Source organism: Rutidosis leptorrhynchoides, chromosome 6 (assembly GCF_046630445.1).
Source record: "Rutidosis leptorrhynchoides isolate AG116_Rl617_1_P2 chromosome 6, CSIRO_AGI_Rlap_v1, whole genome shotgun sequence".
In the NCBI taxonomy this organism is placed as follows: Eukaryota; Viridiplantae; Streptophyta; class Magnoliopsida; order Asterales; family Asteraceae; genus Rutidosis; species Rutidosis leptorrhynchoides.
Window position 1 is genome coordinate 143,019,896 of NC_092338.1, and position 17,249 is coordinate 143,037,144.

At 34.1% G+C, this 17,249-nt stretch overlaps 1 protein-coding gene across 1 annotated transcript; it reads right to left on the bottom strand.

Moving 5' to 3' along the window:
• Positions 1 to 4,707: 4,707 nt before the first annotated feature.
• On the bottom strand, positions 4,708 to 15,553 carry LOC139855435 (phragmoplastin DRP1E-like). Its single transcript, XM_071844656.1, has 15 exons — positions 15,270 to 15,553; positions 14,960 to 15,023; positions 9,618 to 9,725; positions 9,341 to 9,442; positions 9,191 to 9,241; positions 9,043 to 9,104; positions 8,637 to 8,727; positions 8,483 to 8,547; positions 7,943 to 8,137; positions 7,411 to 7,530; positions 7,261 to 7,331; positions 6,787 to 7,012; positions 6,643 to 6,693; positions 5,718 to 6,185; positions 4,708 to 5,066 (listed from the first exon to the last, which is right to left on the bottom strand). Exons 1-15 carry the CDS (start codon positions 15,411 to 15,413, stop codon positions 4,938 to 4,940), a joined length of 1,947 nt encoding a protein of 648 aa, XP_071700757.1. The 5' UTR covers positions 15,414 to 15,553; the 3' UTR covers positions 4,708 to 4,937.
• Between the last annotated feature and the right edge of the window lie 1,696 nt (positions 15,554 to 17,249).

Consider the following 17,249-nt stretch of genomic DNA (forward strand, 5'->3'; position numbering starts at 1 on the left):
AATCATCTAAAAACACAATTCTCCTGAAATCACCTCGGATTGATAACCGACGATTCAAATATGGCTACATTAAATGCAGAGGAAACAGTAAAATTGTAGATGGCCTAAATGGCCAAGAGTTTGATGATAAAGAATGGAGTGTTGGGAACGCTCGATAGAAATATATATATATATATATATATATATATATATATATATATATATATATATATATATATATATATATATATATATATATATAATAAAATGTATATATACGAATTTACAAAATACAATAAGCTTATAAAATATTATAATACAATACATATTATATCAAGAAAACAAACAAAATCAATAACCAAGAGAAAGTCGATTTAAATTGATTACATGTATAAGAATGTGGAGAGAAATAAATTAGAAAAAATATGAATTAATAATTTAAAAAGAATTTCAAATCGGAGTAAACATATTTTGACTTGAAAATGTAAATTATCTGCTCAAATTCTATATCGAACACATGTATACAATAATATTAATAACTTAATATATTTATTTAATTACGTCCAAATTGAATTCGGCTTTATATTCGGTTTCCGGTTAACCACATTTAGAAATTTCAAAACCAAAAAACGAACCGAAAACCAAATTTGATTTTAGTTTTCGGTTTCGCTCGGTCCGAAAACCATTTTACAAATTCAGTTTAGATTTTTTCGGTTCGGTTTCGATTTGGTGTTCGGTTTAAACGGTTTCAACCAAACCGATGAACACTCCTACAACACAATTTTAAAACTTAAATATAGTATGTTTAAACGCAGGGCCAGTCCTAATAATTTGGATGACCTGTGCAAGAATATCAAACTGTGCCTTCTAAATTTTAAACAATAAACTTTGAACTATATACTCAACATACATTATTTAAAATGACATTTTCATGCATTTCTAAGAAAAAGAGTAAATAAATAAACCTCTTAATGCTTTAACTAGATTAATTTTAATATGTTAATTGAGTTAACTTTTGAATATAAATACATTTAAAATATTAAATTTTTTTTTTTTTTTACTTTGTTTAACATGGAATCTATCTTGTTTAACTTATCTGAAATTTATTTATTTGAAAATTAAAATTAACTCACTAATTGTTCAAAATGATGAATTCGAAAATAACTACGGGAATATAAAGTAACATAACATATATACGATTATATTACATGGTAATAACTAAAATTGGCTTCAAAATAAAATTTATTTAAAAAATATATCGTATACCATGCAATGTTATACCGAATATTAGATTTTAATAAAAAAAATTGAGAAAAAATAAAGTTATTCTAATATATGTGTTGACCATGTGAATTTGTGACAAACGTATATATATACTTCTTAGCAGTTTTTATATGAAAAATTAAAAGGTAATTTGTGAGATTCACAACTTTGTCATCCTATCACTTTTATTTCTCTTACACCTTATCATCTTCATCAACTTGACATGCAACTTCCATTTAACTTTACTCCGAAATTTCAAAAAAAATTCTGAAAATTCGAAAACGGATCGTAAATTTAATGCCCCTCTTTTTGTGATGTCCAGTGCGATCGCACATGCAGCCTACCCCTAGAACCGGCCCTGCTTAAACGCGAATTAAAGATAACGTTTAGCATTCTCCATTAAGGGTTAACTAGAATAAAATTGACCGTTTGTTGCTGCAGTATATTTGAATATACATTGTTTATACTTAATATATTAATGGTCTGCATATTGTGGTGAAACATTTTAACATTTTTTACGAAATTAATATTAAAAGTAAACTTAGGCAAAAAATTGGGGAAAGAAAGGGGGCAAAAGGACTCGAATTCTGTTTTTTCCCTTTATAAACTCATTGACATACCACTTGTTTTAGTCATAAAAAAATCAAAAAAAGTCCGTTTCGAATATAAGTATTTGCGTTTTTTTCATAAAGTTATTTCGATTTGAATGGTGATGACAATTAAATTTAACTTGGGGCAAAAAAAATCCCGTAAATATGTATATATATATATATATATAATTTATCAATTTTTTTTTTTAAAAAAAAGTTCCTTTTTGAACATAGGTAGTTGCGTTTTGTTCATAAAATTATTTCGAGTTGAACGGTGATAACGGATGAATTTAACTCGTCGTGGGAAAAAAAATGAATCCCGTTAAAAATTTGGGTGGAATTTATTTAATGTTTATTATATTAAATTTAAAATTTATATATTAGTCCCCAATCTCTTGTTCATTTTTAATCTTTAACCCTAAAAGTTAACAATTATTATACCTCAAGTTTAAGGCACCTAACCATTTTCTTTCCATCAATAAGACAATTGTGTTTGTGTGTTGAGATGGTCCAAGCGACCAATTTTTTGTGGGCTATTATAATACATGGTAATGGTAATGGAAAAAGGCATTGAATTGAATAGGCGAATGATACTCTGAAACCTTGCCACCATGTGATAGGTTCGTGATATTACAGGCGCAATAAATAAGTTAGCTTGGGTCGACCAACTTACATAGTTTCGGACGATTAGTTAATACACTGGATGTTGTGACATTATTAAATTGTGAAGATATTTATACTATGTCTTTATATTTTTGAAATATCTATTTTATAAACCCGTTTGAAGATAGAAGAATTACGGCTCTATTGAGTCAACAACAATCGTCGATTTATTGACGACTTGACTGACTCTTAGAGCCTATATTAAATTCCAGTCAGGATTTAAACCCTGTGAAAATTTGGTTCTACCATTTTCATGGCCTCTAATTATTTTTATTTTATATTTTTTAAATTTTCTAAAAACTTTTTCTTACTTAAAGGCCGGAGGTCCTCTCGGAAGCAATCTCTTTATCCGTCGAATAGAGAGAGGGATGACTTCCTCTACTTTTGAGAGTGTTTGACTCTGGGTGGAGAAATGACTTGTCTTTATTCTCGGATAGGGGAAGGATTATCTACATCACACCTCCTCCATACACCACTTATGTGGTATTGGGTTTTGTTGTTGTTGTTTGAAGATAGAAGAATCAAATCTTATGTTAATAAATTTGTCAGACATAAAGTTAAAGCTGTTCATTATGAAAATATTAGTGTGAAAATAGCGTGTTTGTTTGGTTATAACTTATATAACATTGAAATTATTGACCAAACAATATGACAGTATATATAGAGAGTAGTTATCGTATATCACGGATTTGTCATGTCCTAGCCGAATAGCCGATTCATATGGAGCAAGTAATGACCAAAAAATTTTTTAGCACTTGGAAAAACCATGTATCGTGGGTTATATAAAGTTCTAAATCGTTATAATTCATTCATAGTTTTAAAGCTGTTTATTTGCTACAATTTACCTTCGTAAGCAATACTTATTTTTTTTTCTTCCAAAAAACGAATACTCGTATAGAAGAAACGAGGTTATTTTCTAAGGGGAAACGCTCTCAACAGAAAATACAAAAAGACAAAGAGAGAAACGGGGAAACCTGCGTCTATAAAAAAAAACTACCATATATAAACAAGTCTCCCTAACATCCCGATAAAAACCTTACAAACATATAAATCAAACACAAACCGAAAATATCAAACTACAAGGAATAAAACCAATCGAAGGAAAAGAAAAATGATCAATCCAGGGCCGTCTCATTAATTTATAAGGCCCTGTGCCAGACCATGAGACTTGTGAAAGTCAAATACAGTTAATAATAGTAGTCTATTGTCATTACTAATAAAAAATAATCAAAACAACTTCTATTTTTAAATAGCTAGATCTCATTATTGGTCAAAACGTGTATATTGGCAGAGACACGCTAACTCTGTGTGCCGTAGCACCCACCAATCCCACCCCGAAAGGGACCTGTGCCGGAAAAGCACCTCCTCCCAGGTACCAAGTTAGACTCTTACTTAAATAAACTCAAAATAAAATCTCTCTTCATATTTCAATAAAACATGTATATACAAGGGTTTTTGAAAAAAATTGGGTTCTTCAAAATTTTTGAACCCTGTGCGATTGACTACCTTGCACATCTTCTAAGACGCCCCTGAATCAACCTCTAGGACCCGTCATTTTCAATTTTTCATTAAATGTCTCTTCCCGGACAATCCTCAATCTTGTAAGATAACACATTAGCGGATCTATCACCAAATGCACTCTCCCCGGCCAACCGTGTGCCGCGAAAGCCTCCACATAAGCAATACTTATTGAGTAAGACATAATTAAAGGCGCAGACCTAGTTAGACACAACTCTCTTTGTATTGATAATGATTTAAGAGTGCAACCACCCTCCGATATTAGGTAATGACAACTAGATTTAACAGAACTGCAACAAAGGAGTACCCTTGAGTCCTTGTACAATTAATCATCAAGCAAATAAACAAAAACCATTCAATGGCGGAACTTGAAACTTTTCCTTGGAGGCCAAAAGTATAACTAACATGACTGTAATTTTGTGGGATTAAGGTATAATTTCTTTACCTTTGCATATCTTAAATGTTACAATAACAACTCAAATGTTTAGAGGGTCACTACCCCTTGTCTCCACAAAGTACCCCCATTGACCGTCATCTTGTCTAACTTATCTACGACACTTAACAAAGAGATACAACCAGTTTTCATTAACAGATGAGTACCCTTTATGCAATTGGTCATCAAGCAAAATCTGTCTTCTATGTTCAAAATGAATAAAAAAGATGCCTGCCATCTATTTAAAAAGAAGCAACTCGGTTTACACAATGACTAGAAACATCAAACAAAAATATTCAATGAGTAGATAAGTTGTTCCTATGAATGTAGTACAAGTATTCTTCTTGTCAAAAAGAATCACTACCTCTAGCTATATGTAAGCAAATCAAAGGCCAAACTGAAAAAATAATAATAATAAGTGTGAGACAAATTAAAAACAAAGAATGACAAAGCTAACCCACATTCGTGTGGTATGAACTTGGAGTACATGATCACCGCACCCATGCTACTGCATCAATCTCATCCCTTGATACCTTGTATAACTCGAGTCTTTTTGCAATTTCTAGTCTCTTTGACATCAAAGTTGGATCTTCGTCGAGTAGTTCTGAAAGTTGTTTAGCCTGAAAAATATTTTGTACCGTGCTTTACTACTTTTAAAAGATGAAATTATTAATGGGAAAACTTCTAAATATTAATTGCTAGATAACATATGATTCCAAATTCCAATTGCTAGATAATATAGGATTCTATATTCTAATTCCTATACATGCCTAGAACCTTTTAGTTCCATAATCAGCCAAATCGGAGACTAGTCAGACGTTGAACCACTTTGACTTTTTTTGTATTTGACCTACTTTGACCGAATAAATATGTCATTGAACTAATAAATCTGAGTTTGACTGACTAAATTGGACTTTTGACAACTTTGGACAGATAAATCAGCCAAGTCAGAGACTAGTCACAGAACATTTACCAACCAGGGTTAGAGGAGATCAAAACTTATTTTGAACGTATAAAACTCACTGTATTATTATTTTAATTTCATTCAAATAAATGAAAACTAACAATTTATTATTTTAATTTGAAACATAACAATTTATAGAACATTAAAAGCTTGGGAAAAATGTAATTCAATTAGCCCAACCCTGAGGGAAAAAAAGTGTAAGACCCCCTTTCGACCCACTGACCAACCCGCCCATTTTGCCACCTCTATTTAACAACAAGGATGTCAATAACAAGTTAATAACAAAACCCAACTGCCTTTGTGTTACCTCCTTTCTTCCAATTTGTGTGTAGAAATAGTTTAGCAAATTTTGCTTGGCTTCTTTAACTTGACATAAAACAACTGCCTTCGGAATTGTGCTCTTGATAGTGTCAGACACCATACCAATATAAGACGATACGTTTGAACCTATCCTCCTAAAATGAGCGTCTGCATATCGATCCCCTAACGGATCAGTTGGATTTACACGGTCTGAATTAGGAATACCACGGTCTTGTTGTGGGTGTCTGCGATCTGCTGCAGATGAGGTGCGGCGATCTCCTGGTGGGGGAGCGCCATTGGGACCTACTCTCTCAACTTCCTGTGGAAGTTTCCGGAAGAAATCAACGGTCAAGTATGAAGACTCCATTTCCACCAATCGTATAACTGTCTTTTTACTTTCATCACGGAATTTTTCTAATGATTCGCCAGCTGCTGCAGCTAGGGCAGATTGTAGAGTTGGAAACCGCCTTAACTCCTGTTATAAACAAATATTAGAAACGTGACATATTACCAAAAGAGTACTTGGATGTGCATTATAAAATGTATAATGTGATTCTGAATGTTTATATCTACATATTTATATAATTGATATAAACGATGACCAAAAGAAGCATTTTGTGAATAATGATGTACCTTTTGTGATATGAAAATAATAGTATCTCAAGTTAGGTTAAAAACTACTCTTTAATAATTAGTTTTGTTACAAGTGTTAATGTAGTACAAATTGTTTAAAGCAGTAGTAATCATAGGATCAGAAACAGAAGATATAGATAAAAAAAACACAAAAGACAAACAGAACACCTATTTAAGAAGATCCAACATCAAAAACTGATTTGATGTTGTAACAATTTCAAAACACAGATCCAAAGATTCATTAACAAGAAAGCAGATAATCTAAGAGCAAAAGTAGGGTTTTTTTTTTTAAGTCTGACCTCTGTTTCTCCAATTGACTTCCTGACGAGTTCTTTTAGCACAAAATGGACCTACAGAACGTTCACCATGTAAGTCATATGAACAAAACTCAAATTTCTTATAACATCTTAAAATTGATGGTACAAAATAAAAGGCATGCTTACTGCATCAACAGAAGCTTCAGCGGGTCCCCTAAAAAGATTTAACGAGCCTTCAATAAGACGTCGATAACCTTGTTCAGGGGCAATCAAATGTGGTTGATAACCATCTGCTTCTGAAACAATTTTCCTCACGTTTTGCAAAGAAAGATGCTTATCAAATGGAAGTTTTCTTAATGCAGCAGGAAGCTGGTTGTCAAACACTCCATAAATCCTGTCCCCTCCAGGCCGCCTGATATATATTCAATCGTGTACAATCTTAGGATATTAAATATAATATAATAAATGATAATTACCAAAGGCAAATGTTCAAATGGTAATCCAAAATTGGTTGCGTAAGCCAACTTAAAAGGTAAATAGCCGAGCAGACTTTAGGTGACTTTAAGCATTTGACATGATTCATCAATAAAATAATACAAAATGACCCATTTTTACAAATTATTTCTAATTCCAAACTTGATGATCAAGAAGGAAGCTTACCCTCCATCTAAATGCTCCTTAAAAATTTTGTCAAAAGCACGACAAAGTTCCAAAATGGTATACAGCTGAGCCTGAAAGAGAGTGATTAAGCAAATTAAATACAATTATGTCAAGTTTATCAAGACATCCAAAGATAGAAAATATACTTACTCCTGCATCAACTGCAATTGGTCTCCCTAGACGGTCTAACTCGGCTTCCATCTCATCGACACCTTTGTTTATCAAGGAAATGATACCTGGTATTTTTGCTTTGATTACGGTTTCCAAATGCTGTGTATAGATGCATTGTATTGAATTAGAAAACATAAAAATAAAATAAAAAAGGTAAAAAAAAAAAACTAATTTAACAGAGGAAGGAGCATTAAAACACCCTTATCCTAGCCACAAATATTATAATTTACAATAAGTATATCAGCGGGCAAGTAGGAATAGTACCCGGCTGACGTCATGCTGACGTCATCATGGCGTCAGCAAATTCGTCCTATTTTTTTTTTTTTTTTTTTTTTTAATTTTGGGGTTGTTGACTTTGTTTTAAAAATGTATTATTTCCGTATAGCGATTGGGCCATGGCCCAATATGGCCTAACTACTAGTTAGAACAAATACTCATGATAACAATAGTACTTAAGAATACATGTCAAGAAGTATATTGTACCAAAACTGAATATATGTATACAACATACCTGCGATAGAAGCTTTGCCAAATACTCTGAACCCATTTTATTGGCCAAATGACCATAGTCAGGACTTGTAGCAAAATACTCTCGCTCCCTTCGCCTTGCGTACATCATATCAGTATTTTTGTTGATATCAGCTTGGGATCTATTCACAATCCCCACCCAAGGATGTTGCAAACGATAAGATCTGCCTTCGAGGACCTTCGAGAGAATAGGGTTTATTATCAGAACCCGGTATGAAGCGAAGGGATCATTGAATTGCACCAACAAAAGGCGACTTCTTTAACCCATTCACTGATGAATTACTGATTTAAAAAATGTTTCACTTCCAAAGAGTTAAAGGTAACATTAAAAAGAGTAACTTGAAAAAAAGTCAATTAGGTAGAAAGTTACCAAAAGAATATACATTATTTCTATTTATAGAAACATAACATTTTCAAATAGAAAAAAATCGGACTGCATTCAAACCAGTTATGAGACCTCACCCAACCCATCCATTCCGCCACCTAAAATAGAAACGGGAAAAAGAGAAAAATAAAATCTCACATCCAAAGCATTAGTTCCTTTGTCCATCAGATCAAGCTTTGTTACAACCCCAAATGTTCTTTCACCTGGTGATGTTGAAAAACTTGAGATCAGAAATGAAATTACTAAAAAAATTATGAACGAAAAGATTTATGTTGACAGTGAAGAAAGATACCTAATGGATCTACCTCCTTAGCAAGTTTGATTGCATCAGATGTGGCAATATCTTGATTGGCAGGAGATATTGCTAGTATAATGGAGTTGGGCTGAAAAAGACCATGCAATCACTCATGAACCAAAATAGGAATGTAGAAGAACAAAAAATGATAGAGCACAGAAGATGATTACTTGTCCATTAGCAAAGGTTGCTATAGCAACTACTAAGTTTGTCACCAAAAATAAAAACGTTGTAACCAACAACAGTGTACCCAAGTTTACACTAATATACTGTATGCCATGGGTTACTGCTATATAATTCAACATTGGTATCACACACTAACTATGTATGAACATACATACTCGGAGTAAAGAACCAATTATACTTGTCAACGTTCATTAACAAGATTTACAAATAACAATACCTTCTCCACGTAAAGCCGGACCATATTTTCAATATCTTCAACAATTGTTTCGGACTGTCCCTCTGCAAATAATTGGCTCTTTGTAATTTATAAAGATCCAATAAAAAAAAGACTACAATAATGATGAAGGTATATAAAGATGACATACCAACGGCAATTTTAGTCAATCCAGGTAAATCAATTAAGGTTAAGTTGACAACTGCAAGAATAGGGAACAAATGTAAGGCGTTAGCATGGCATACCATTTTATACAAAACTACATTACAAGCGTAACATGATGTCAATCGAAAAAACACACCATCTGGTGAGTATATGCTGAGATGAATTGGAATTGGTGATATTTGTTTTGTCTTCCCCGTAATTCTGTCTGTTTCATCTGCAATTTCCTTACGTACCAGAGCTGTGGATACATTAAGATAATGTCAAAGTTGTATAAGCATCTTACACACAACACAACTACACTAAACACCTGACAACAAATATTTAACATGTGATTATATGAGGAATGTGCCATGTTGGATGAGTCACATTAAAACACGTTTAAACGGGCACACATAAATACGTCAGTGACGTACCAAAATCAGTGAACCGCTTGCGAGGCAAATGTCCAAATTCAGCATACTCTTCACTCCTGCTCTCTGTCTTGTGTAATTGCAACACCAAGGGACGTCTTGTAACAATTCCTGAAAATAATAACACATTTTACTCATTAAATAGATAAATTAAATATACAAGTAACATATATGTATATATTGTTAAGAAAAGCGACACCGAATTATAGCAAACCGCTAGCAATAATTAAAATAACGACAATAATAGGACACCAAGATTTAACGTGGAAAACCCCAAAAGGGTAAAAACCACGGGCAAGGTAAGAAACGCTTCACTAATAAGAATAATAGGAATTACACTTCTCTCTAATTACAAGGATAAACATTAATCTTTATATCTCTTGTAATTAGGAGATTACTCACAAACTCTCTATTTAACTCTTTTAATACATGAAAGAAAGAAATGATTTTGGGATGATTAAATGAGCATAAGTTGAGCTCTATTTATACTACTCAAATGAAGGTTGGTGAGGTTGTGAATGCATGATCCAAAAGTCTAATTTGTATTCCTCAAATTGTAGGCACCAAACACGTAGCAAATTGATTCAAACATGGTTGGTGTAGTTGCCAAATAAAAGTCTTCACAAGTTAGGCACCTACTATCCACCACTTGTTCACTTGAATATTTTAACAATCTCCCACTTGAAGATTCGATTGAAGCTCAATCAATCTTCACACGATAATCCTTCCTTGCCAATGATGTTGCTTACGTTTCCGCTAGGCCGCATGAGGAACGGCTCCAAATAAACTTGTCACGGTTGATTGACTTTGTTAGAAAATCGGCCACATTGTCGTCAGTATGAATTTTATGCACATCCACGGTTCCTTCTTCCACTTTCTCACGAACGAAGTGATACTGAACTCGTATATGCTTTGTCTTTGAATGAAATGCTGGATTCCTTGCAAGATGCAAGGCACTCTGATTGTCACAAAATAGAGTGATATTCTCTTGTTTGTGCCCGAGTTCCTCCAACAACATCTTCAACCATACTGCCTCTTTAGTAGCTTGAGTAGCTGCTACATATTCTGCCTCTGTTGTTGATGTGGCTACAACTGACTGCAGTTTTGAAACCCAGCTTACTATTCCACCACAAAGTGTGAAAACATATGCAGTGGTAGATTTACTTTTATCGATATCACCTGCATAATCTGAATCAACATACCCTTTGACAATAAATTCCGGTTCTCCATAACATAATGCAACATCCGAGGTACCCTTAATGTATCTTAGGATCCTCTTTACCGCATTCTAATGCTCTTTACCAGGATTCGCCATGTACCGACTAACTACTCCCACTGCATGTGCAATGTCTGGTCTTGTACATATCATTGCGAACATTAAACTTCCCACTGCTGATGCATACGGTACTCGAGACATCTTCTTCCTCCCGTCTTCACTGCTAGGATACATAACGGAGGATAACTTGAGATTAGTAGGAAGTGGAGTTGAGATTAGCTTACTATCTTGCATATTGAAACGCTCCAAGATTTTCCTCAAATAATTCTTTTGAGAAAGCCAAATCTTCCTATTATCTCTGTCTCGGTGAATTTGCATCCCTAGAATCTTGTTTGCGGCACCCAAGTCTTTCATTTCAAACTCCCTAGCCAACTGAGCCTTCAGCTTATTAATACGATCTTTGTTGGGGCCTACAACCAACATGTCGTCTACATATAACAGCAAAATGACAAAATCATTGTCCCCAAACCTCTTGAATTATGCACAAGGGTCTGCATAAAGTCTGTTATATTCAAGGCTCATTATGAAAGAATCAAATCTCTTGTACCAACATCTCGGCGCCTGTTTGAGACCATACAGAGATTTCTTTAACCTGCAAACCAAGTTCTTTTTTCCTTTTAGTTCAAAACCTTCTGGTTGAAGCATATAAATTTCTTCTTCAAGATTTCCATGAAGAAATGCAGTTTTCACATCTAGCTGCTCTAGATGCAAATCAAATGTAACACACATTGCTAGAACTACTCGAATTGTTGTAAGTCGAACCACAAGAGAAAATATTTCATTAAAGTCTGTACCTTCTTTCTGAGCATATCCTTTAACCACCAGTCTTGCACGATACCGCTCCACTTGATCATCGCCATTTCGCTTGATCTTATACACCCATTTATTTCCAATAGGTTTTCTACCTTTCGGCAATGGCACAAGTTCCCATGTTTGATTTTTATGAAGAGCTTCAATTTCTTCCTGCATAGCTGTCATCCACTGAGATGCATCTGAATGATTCAGTGCCTCGCGAAGAGTTGTTGGTTCTCCTTCCTCTGTTAGAAGACAATATGCAACATTGCTTTCCATAATATAATCCGAGTGCCACCCTGGACGTTTTCGTTCCCGATTAGAAATACGAGTCGCTGGAGCTTCATCAACGAATACTTGATTTTCATCGTGCTCTGGAACTGCTTCAGAAGAATCTTTATGAAATTCATTTCCAACCTGTATCGGTGTAGTTTCTTTTGAAGTGCTAACATCTTCAAGATCTTTGTCTTTCGTAAAGACAACTCTACTGATGACTACTTTGTGGGCTGTAGGGTCCCACAAACGATACCCCTTAACTCCATCAGCATACCCCAAGAACAAACACTTTCTGGACTTTGGATCCAACTTTGTCGTTTCTTGAGAATTGTACATTGCGTACACAGGACTTCCAAATACATGAAGGTCAGAATAATCAACTAGTTTTCCAGTCCACATCTCCATCGGCGATTTCAACTCAATTGCAGTTGATGATGACCGATTTATCACGTAACAGGCAGTACTTACTGCTTCTGCCCAGAATGATTTTCCCAAGCTTGCAGTTGCCAACATCGCCCTCGTTCTATCTAACAAGGTTCTGTTCATCCGCTCTGCCACTCCATTTTGTTGAGAAGTGTATGCCGTCGTGAACTGCCTTTTGATACCTTCTTGTTTGCAGAACTTATCAAATTCATCACCAGTGTATTCTCCTCCATTATCAGTCCACTTGATCTTTTTACCAGATTCAAGTTCAACCCGCGCTTTGTAAACTTTGAAAACTTCAAACACATCCGCCTTTCTCTTGATTGAGTACACCTAACATCTCCTAGTGTAATCATCAATAAATGATACAAAATACTTTGCTCCTCCTACGGATTGAACTGGTGCTTGCCACACATCAGAGTGAACCAATTCTAGAATCAATTTACTTCTAGAATTTGATGTGTTAAACTTCAGGCGATGCTGCTTACTGATTACACAATGCTCACAGAAAGGTAGCGATACCTTTGTAAGACCAGGAATAAGATTTCTTTCAACAAGAATCTTCATACCTTGTTCAGACATGTGTCCAAGCTTTTGATGCCATGTTATAGCAGCTTTATCACTTGAACTATTCGAAGCAATGGATGCTTCCGCTTCCCGTACCGTCTCGCCTTTCAGAATGTATAGATTAGCACCCACCTTTTCTCCTTTCATAAGTACAACTGCGCCTTTCATGATTTTCATGATCTTGTCTTGTATCTCCATCTTACAACCAAGATGATCCAATTGTCCTAAAGACAATAAGTTCTTCTTCAAACCCTCCACGTGTCGTACACCTTGAATAGTACGAACTGTACCATCGTGCATCTTCAGAATGATTTAGTTCATGATAGTTGCAACTGTATACAGATCCTCCTGAGATACGTTCATATTGTTTGAACCATTCTCTTCTAGGGGTCATGTGAAAAGTAGCTCCCGAGTCAAATAACCAGACATCAACAAATGTCTTTCTGCCTTCATTTGCTACTACTGCCTCACTAACCAAAGCAGTCCCATCATCTGAAGTGCTTGCAATATTTCCTTGAGGATTTGAGTTATTTAAACTCCGACAATCCTTCTTCAGGTGACCTTTCTTGCCACAATTGTAGCATGTATATGTCTTCTTCTTTTTAGACTTCGGTTTACCATGATTGTGACTCCCACTTGGGCCACGTTCCGTTGATCTCCCTCCTGACACCACCAAGGCCTCCACTTATCGTGAACCGGCATGTTTGTCCTCCTTGTTATTGCGCCGATTTTCTTCTTCTAGAATAGCAGCCGCAACTTCATCATAGACTAGATACTCCGAGAGAACATTATTGGTTAAGTTAATAATGAGTTGATCATACGAATCAGGTAGACTCTGAAGTAAAAGTTCAACACGTTCTTTTGGCTCTATATTGCAGCTTAATGAAGCGAGTTGAGAAAATAGAGTATTCAAAGAATTAATGTGCTCATTAACTGAAGTAGATTCATTCATGCGTAGCGCATAAAGTTTCCTCTTAAGGAATATCTTGTTGTGGAGTGATTTGGTCTCGTACAATTTTACGAGGTGATCCCAAATCTCTTTCGCCGTCTTCTTTTCTTCAATGCTAGACAAAACGTCATCTGCTAGTGCCAGATGAAGATTTGCGATAGCATGGCCGTCCATCTCTTCCCATTTTTCATCAGTGACTTCAGCGGAACGTCCACTGATGGCCGCCAAACACTTATCCTTTCTCAGGATAACTTTCATCTTTAGTTTCCATAACGAGAAGTTACTCCCGTTGAACTTTTCAATTTCAAATTTCGTAGACATTGCTATAATCACAATCTTCTTTTCGACAATACTATTTTTTCGAGAAATAGTACCCGAGAACTTTTATCAAGTGAAATTAATCTTACTTATTTTCTGATGTGGACGATCCACTCCCGTGGCAACCACAGAGCATACGATAAGTAGATTAATACAAACTAGATATTAGAACCTTAGCTCTGATACCACTTGTTGAGAAAAGCGACACCGAATTATAGCAAACCGCTAGCAATAATTGAAATAACGACAATAATAGGACACCAAGATTTAACGTGGAAAACCCCAAAAGGGTAAAAACCACGGGCAAGGAAAGAAACGCTTCACTAATCACTAATAAGAATAATAGGAATTACACTTCTCTCTAATTACAAGGATAAACATTAATCTTTACATCTCTTGTAATTAGGAGATTACTCACAAACTCTCTATTTAACTCTTTTAGTACATGAAAGAAAGAAATGATTTTGGGATAATTAAATGAGCATAAGTTGAGCTCTATTTATACTACTCAAATGAAGGTTGGTGAGGTTGTGAATGCATGATCCAAAAGTCTAATTTGTATTCCTCAAATTGTAGGCACCAAACACGTAGCAAATTGATTCAAACATGGTTGGTGTAGTTGCCAAATAAAAGTCTTCACAAGTTAGGCACGTACCATCCACCACTTGTTCACTTGAATATTTTAACACATATGCATATACAATTACATAATATGAAATGTAATTAAATTGAAATGTAACTGACCAGATCCTCGAGGAAGAAAATCCCTCCCTACAATGCTCTCTAACACTGAAGACTTTCCAGAACTCTATCATCATCATGTAAATTAACAAATCACAACACAAATAAATCAAATAGAATTAAATAACTAACAACTAAATTGAACACAAACAACTTTTCATCAGCAAAATTAACAGATCGAAGAAATTAGTAGCGGTAGAGAGATACGACCTCAACATATACTGTAATTTAACATCTATACATTGAAACAACGAGATCAGATATATGTAATTGTATATGTATATGTATATGTTATATGTATAGGTATGTATACCTGACCGCCGACGACTGCAACGGAAGGAAGAGCGTCCCAAAGAGAAGCAAAAGTGGAGTCTCCGCCACCGTAATCACCGAGAGCAGTACAAGCTCTTTGTATACGATTAACCAAACCGATCAAGCTCTCCATGGTTGCCGTCATTGTAAATCGTAATCGTAAATAGTTGATTTATATAAAAATAGAAGTTACAACCCTAGAATATGAGATCGAATCTTTGGTATACGAATTTCGATGAACAGTAAAATGGAGAATGGATTGTAGAGAGACTGGAAGTTTTCGAAGCTTTTTAAAATGGAAGGTTTTTTAAAATGGAAGGGACGTTCGTAAAAATTTTCTATCCGTGTTTTCTTTCTTGTTTCCGTCTGCATATAAAGGTATTTTTGGCAAGACTTATTTATATTTTATATTTATAATTTATAATAATTTATTCGTACAATAAAATAATCCAACGATACAAAAATTATTAAAAAAAAAAAAAAAAATAGATAGATTCATACAATAATATGGCAAATTATATCAACCAAATCACAACAATTTTTTTTATTTGTTTGTCCTTCTCGCTCTATTTTTTATTGGTACATGTAAATGCACCAATACGAGAAGTTTAGCATCGGTGTTCAAACTCGAGAACACCGAAATTCTGATGTTCCATGATCAGCGTTCTTGAAGTTTCATATTTGTTTTTGGCTTTCCCGACATTGAAAAAATGATTTTTCCTAATTATATTTTCTAATCGGTCTACATAAATATTTGTGGAAGGGTTTTTAACTCCTTTTTTTTTTTTTTTTTGAAAAGCAACCTTTTATTAAAAGACCACAATATTTACAAGGCTTATAACCTATACAACTCGAATTCTATACATCTCGAATGCTATACAAATATATACATCGCAACAACTACATTGTATTACAAGGGATTCTTAACCCGATTCACGATTGTTGAGAAGTGGAAAGTTTATATTACTACGATGTAAAAGCCATTGATGCCACTCGAGTTGAACCATATTCGAACGATTTTAATCCACTCAAAGGACTTTGTTTGAATTTCGTTGATGATCTTCGGTGTAGCCCAATTGTCATTTGTGAAAACTTTTGTATTTCTATTCTTCCAAATATAGTAGCCCGTCACCCATTCAATTGTTTGCCATATTTTCGTTGAGTGATTAGGCAACCCCATTAAACTAGAACCACGAAAGATGTTGTTAGCCCCCAAGTTATACCTCGCATTCGGATCCCACCATTTGAAGATGCCCTCCCAAGCCGAACTCGCGTGACTACATGCAAGTAAAGTATGTTCTATGGTTTCATTTGCAATACCACACAAGGGACAAAGAGATGACTCAATATTGATGCCTCGCTTCTCTAGTTCTACTCTAGTCGGTAATCCATTTTTAATAGCATGTATTATATAAACATAAGAGTTTTCAATATATACGGAATCATGCGAATAATATTTATATATGAAATGATAAAAATTTACTATTAAACGATGCTTTTCAAATTAAAATTTTTACGTATTAAGTCGTTTTATTTTTATGATATAATTTTTGTAATTTTTTTTTAAGAAACGAAGTTAAATTAAAAATGTACAATTTGTAAAGCACAACGTACAACAACGTGTAGCTTAAATAGCTTAATCAAAATTAATTCATTTACTATTCATATGAATAGTAAATGAAACGAAATTAATTAATTTACTATTCACATGAAAGCGACATAATTGCAATTATTAATTATAAGTTACATAAAATACCCCTGAAGTATTTTAAAAATACGACTTTTAAAATCTTAATCGATTCAATTTTATTATTATATTATTATATTTTACTTTATTATATTATTATAATTAAACACGTTTGATTCTTTTTATTATTATAATATTATTTTCTAACTATATATATCGATCGATCGATCGATTGCAGAAACACACACACACATATATGTACATATATATTTATTTCATATATTTTTATTCTGT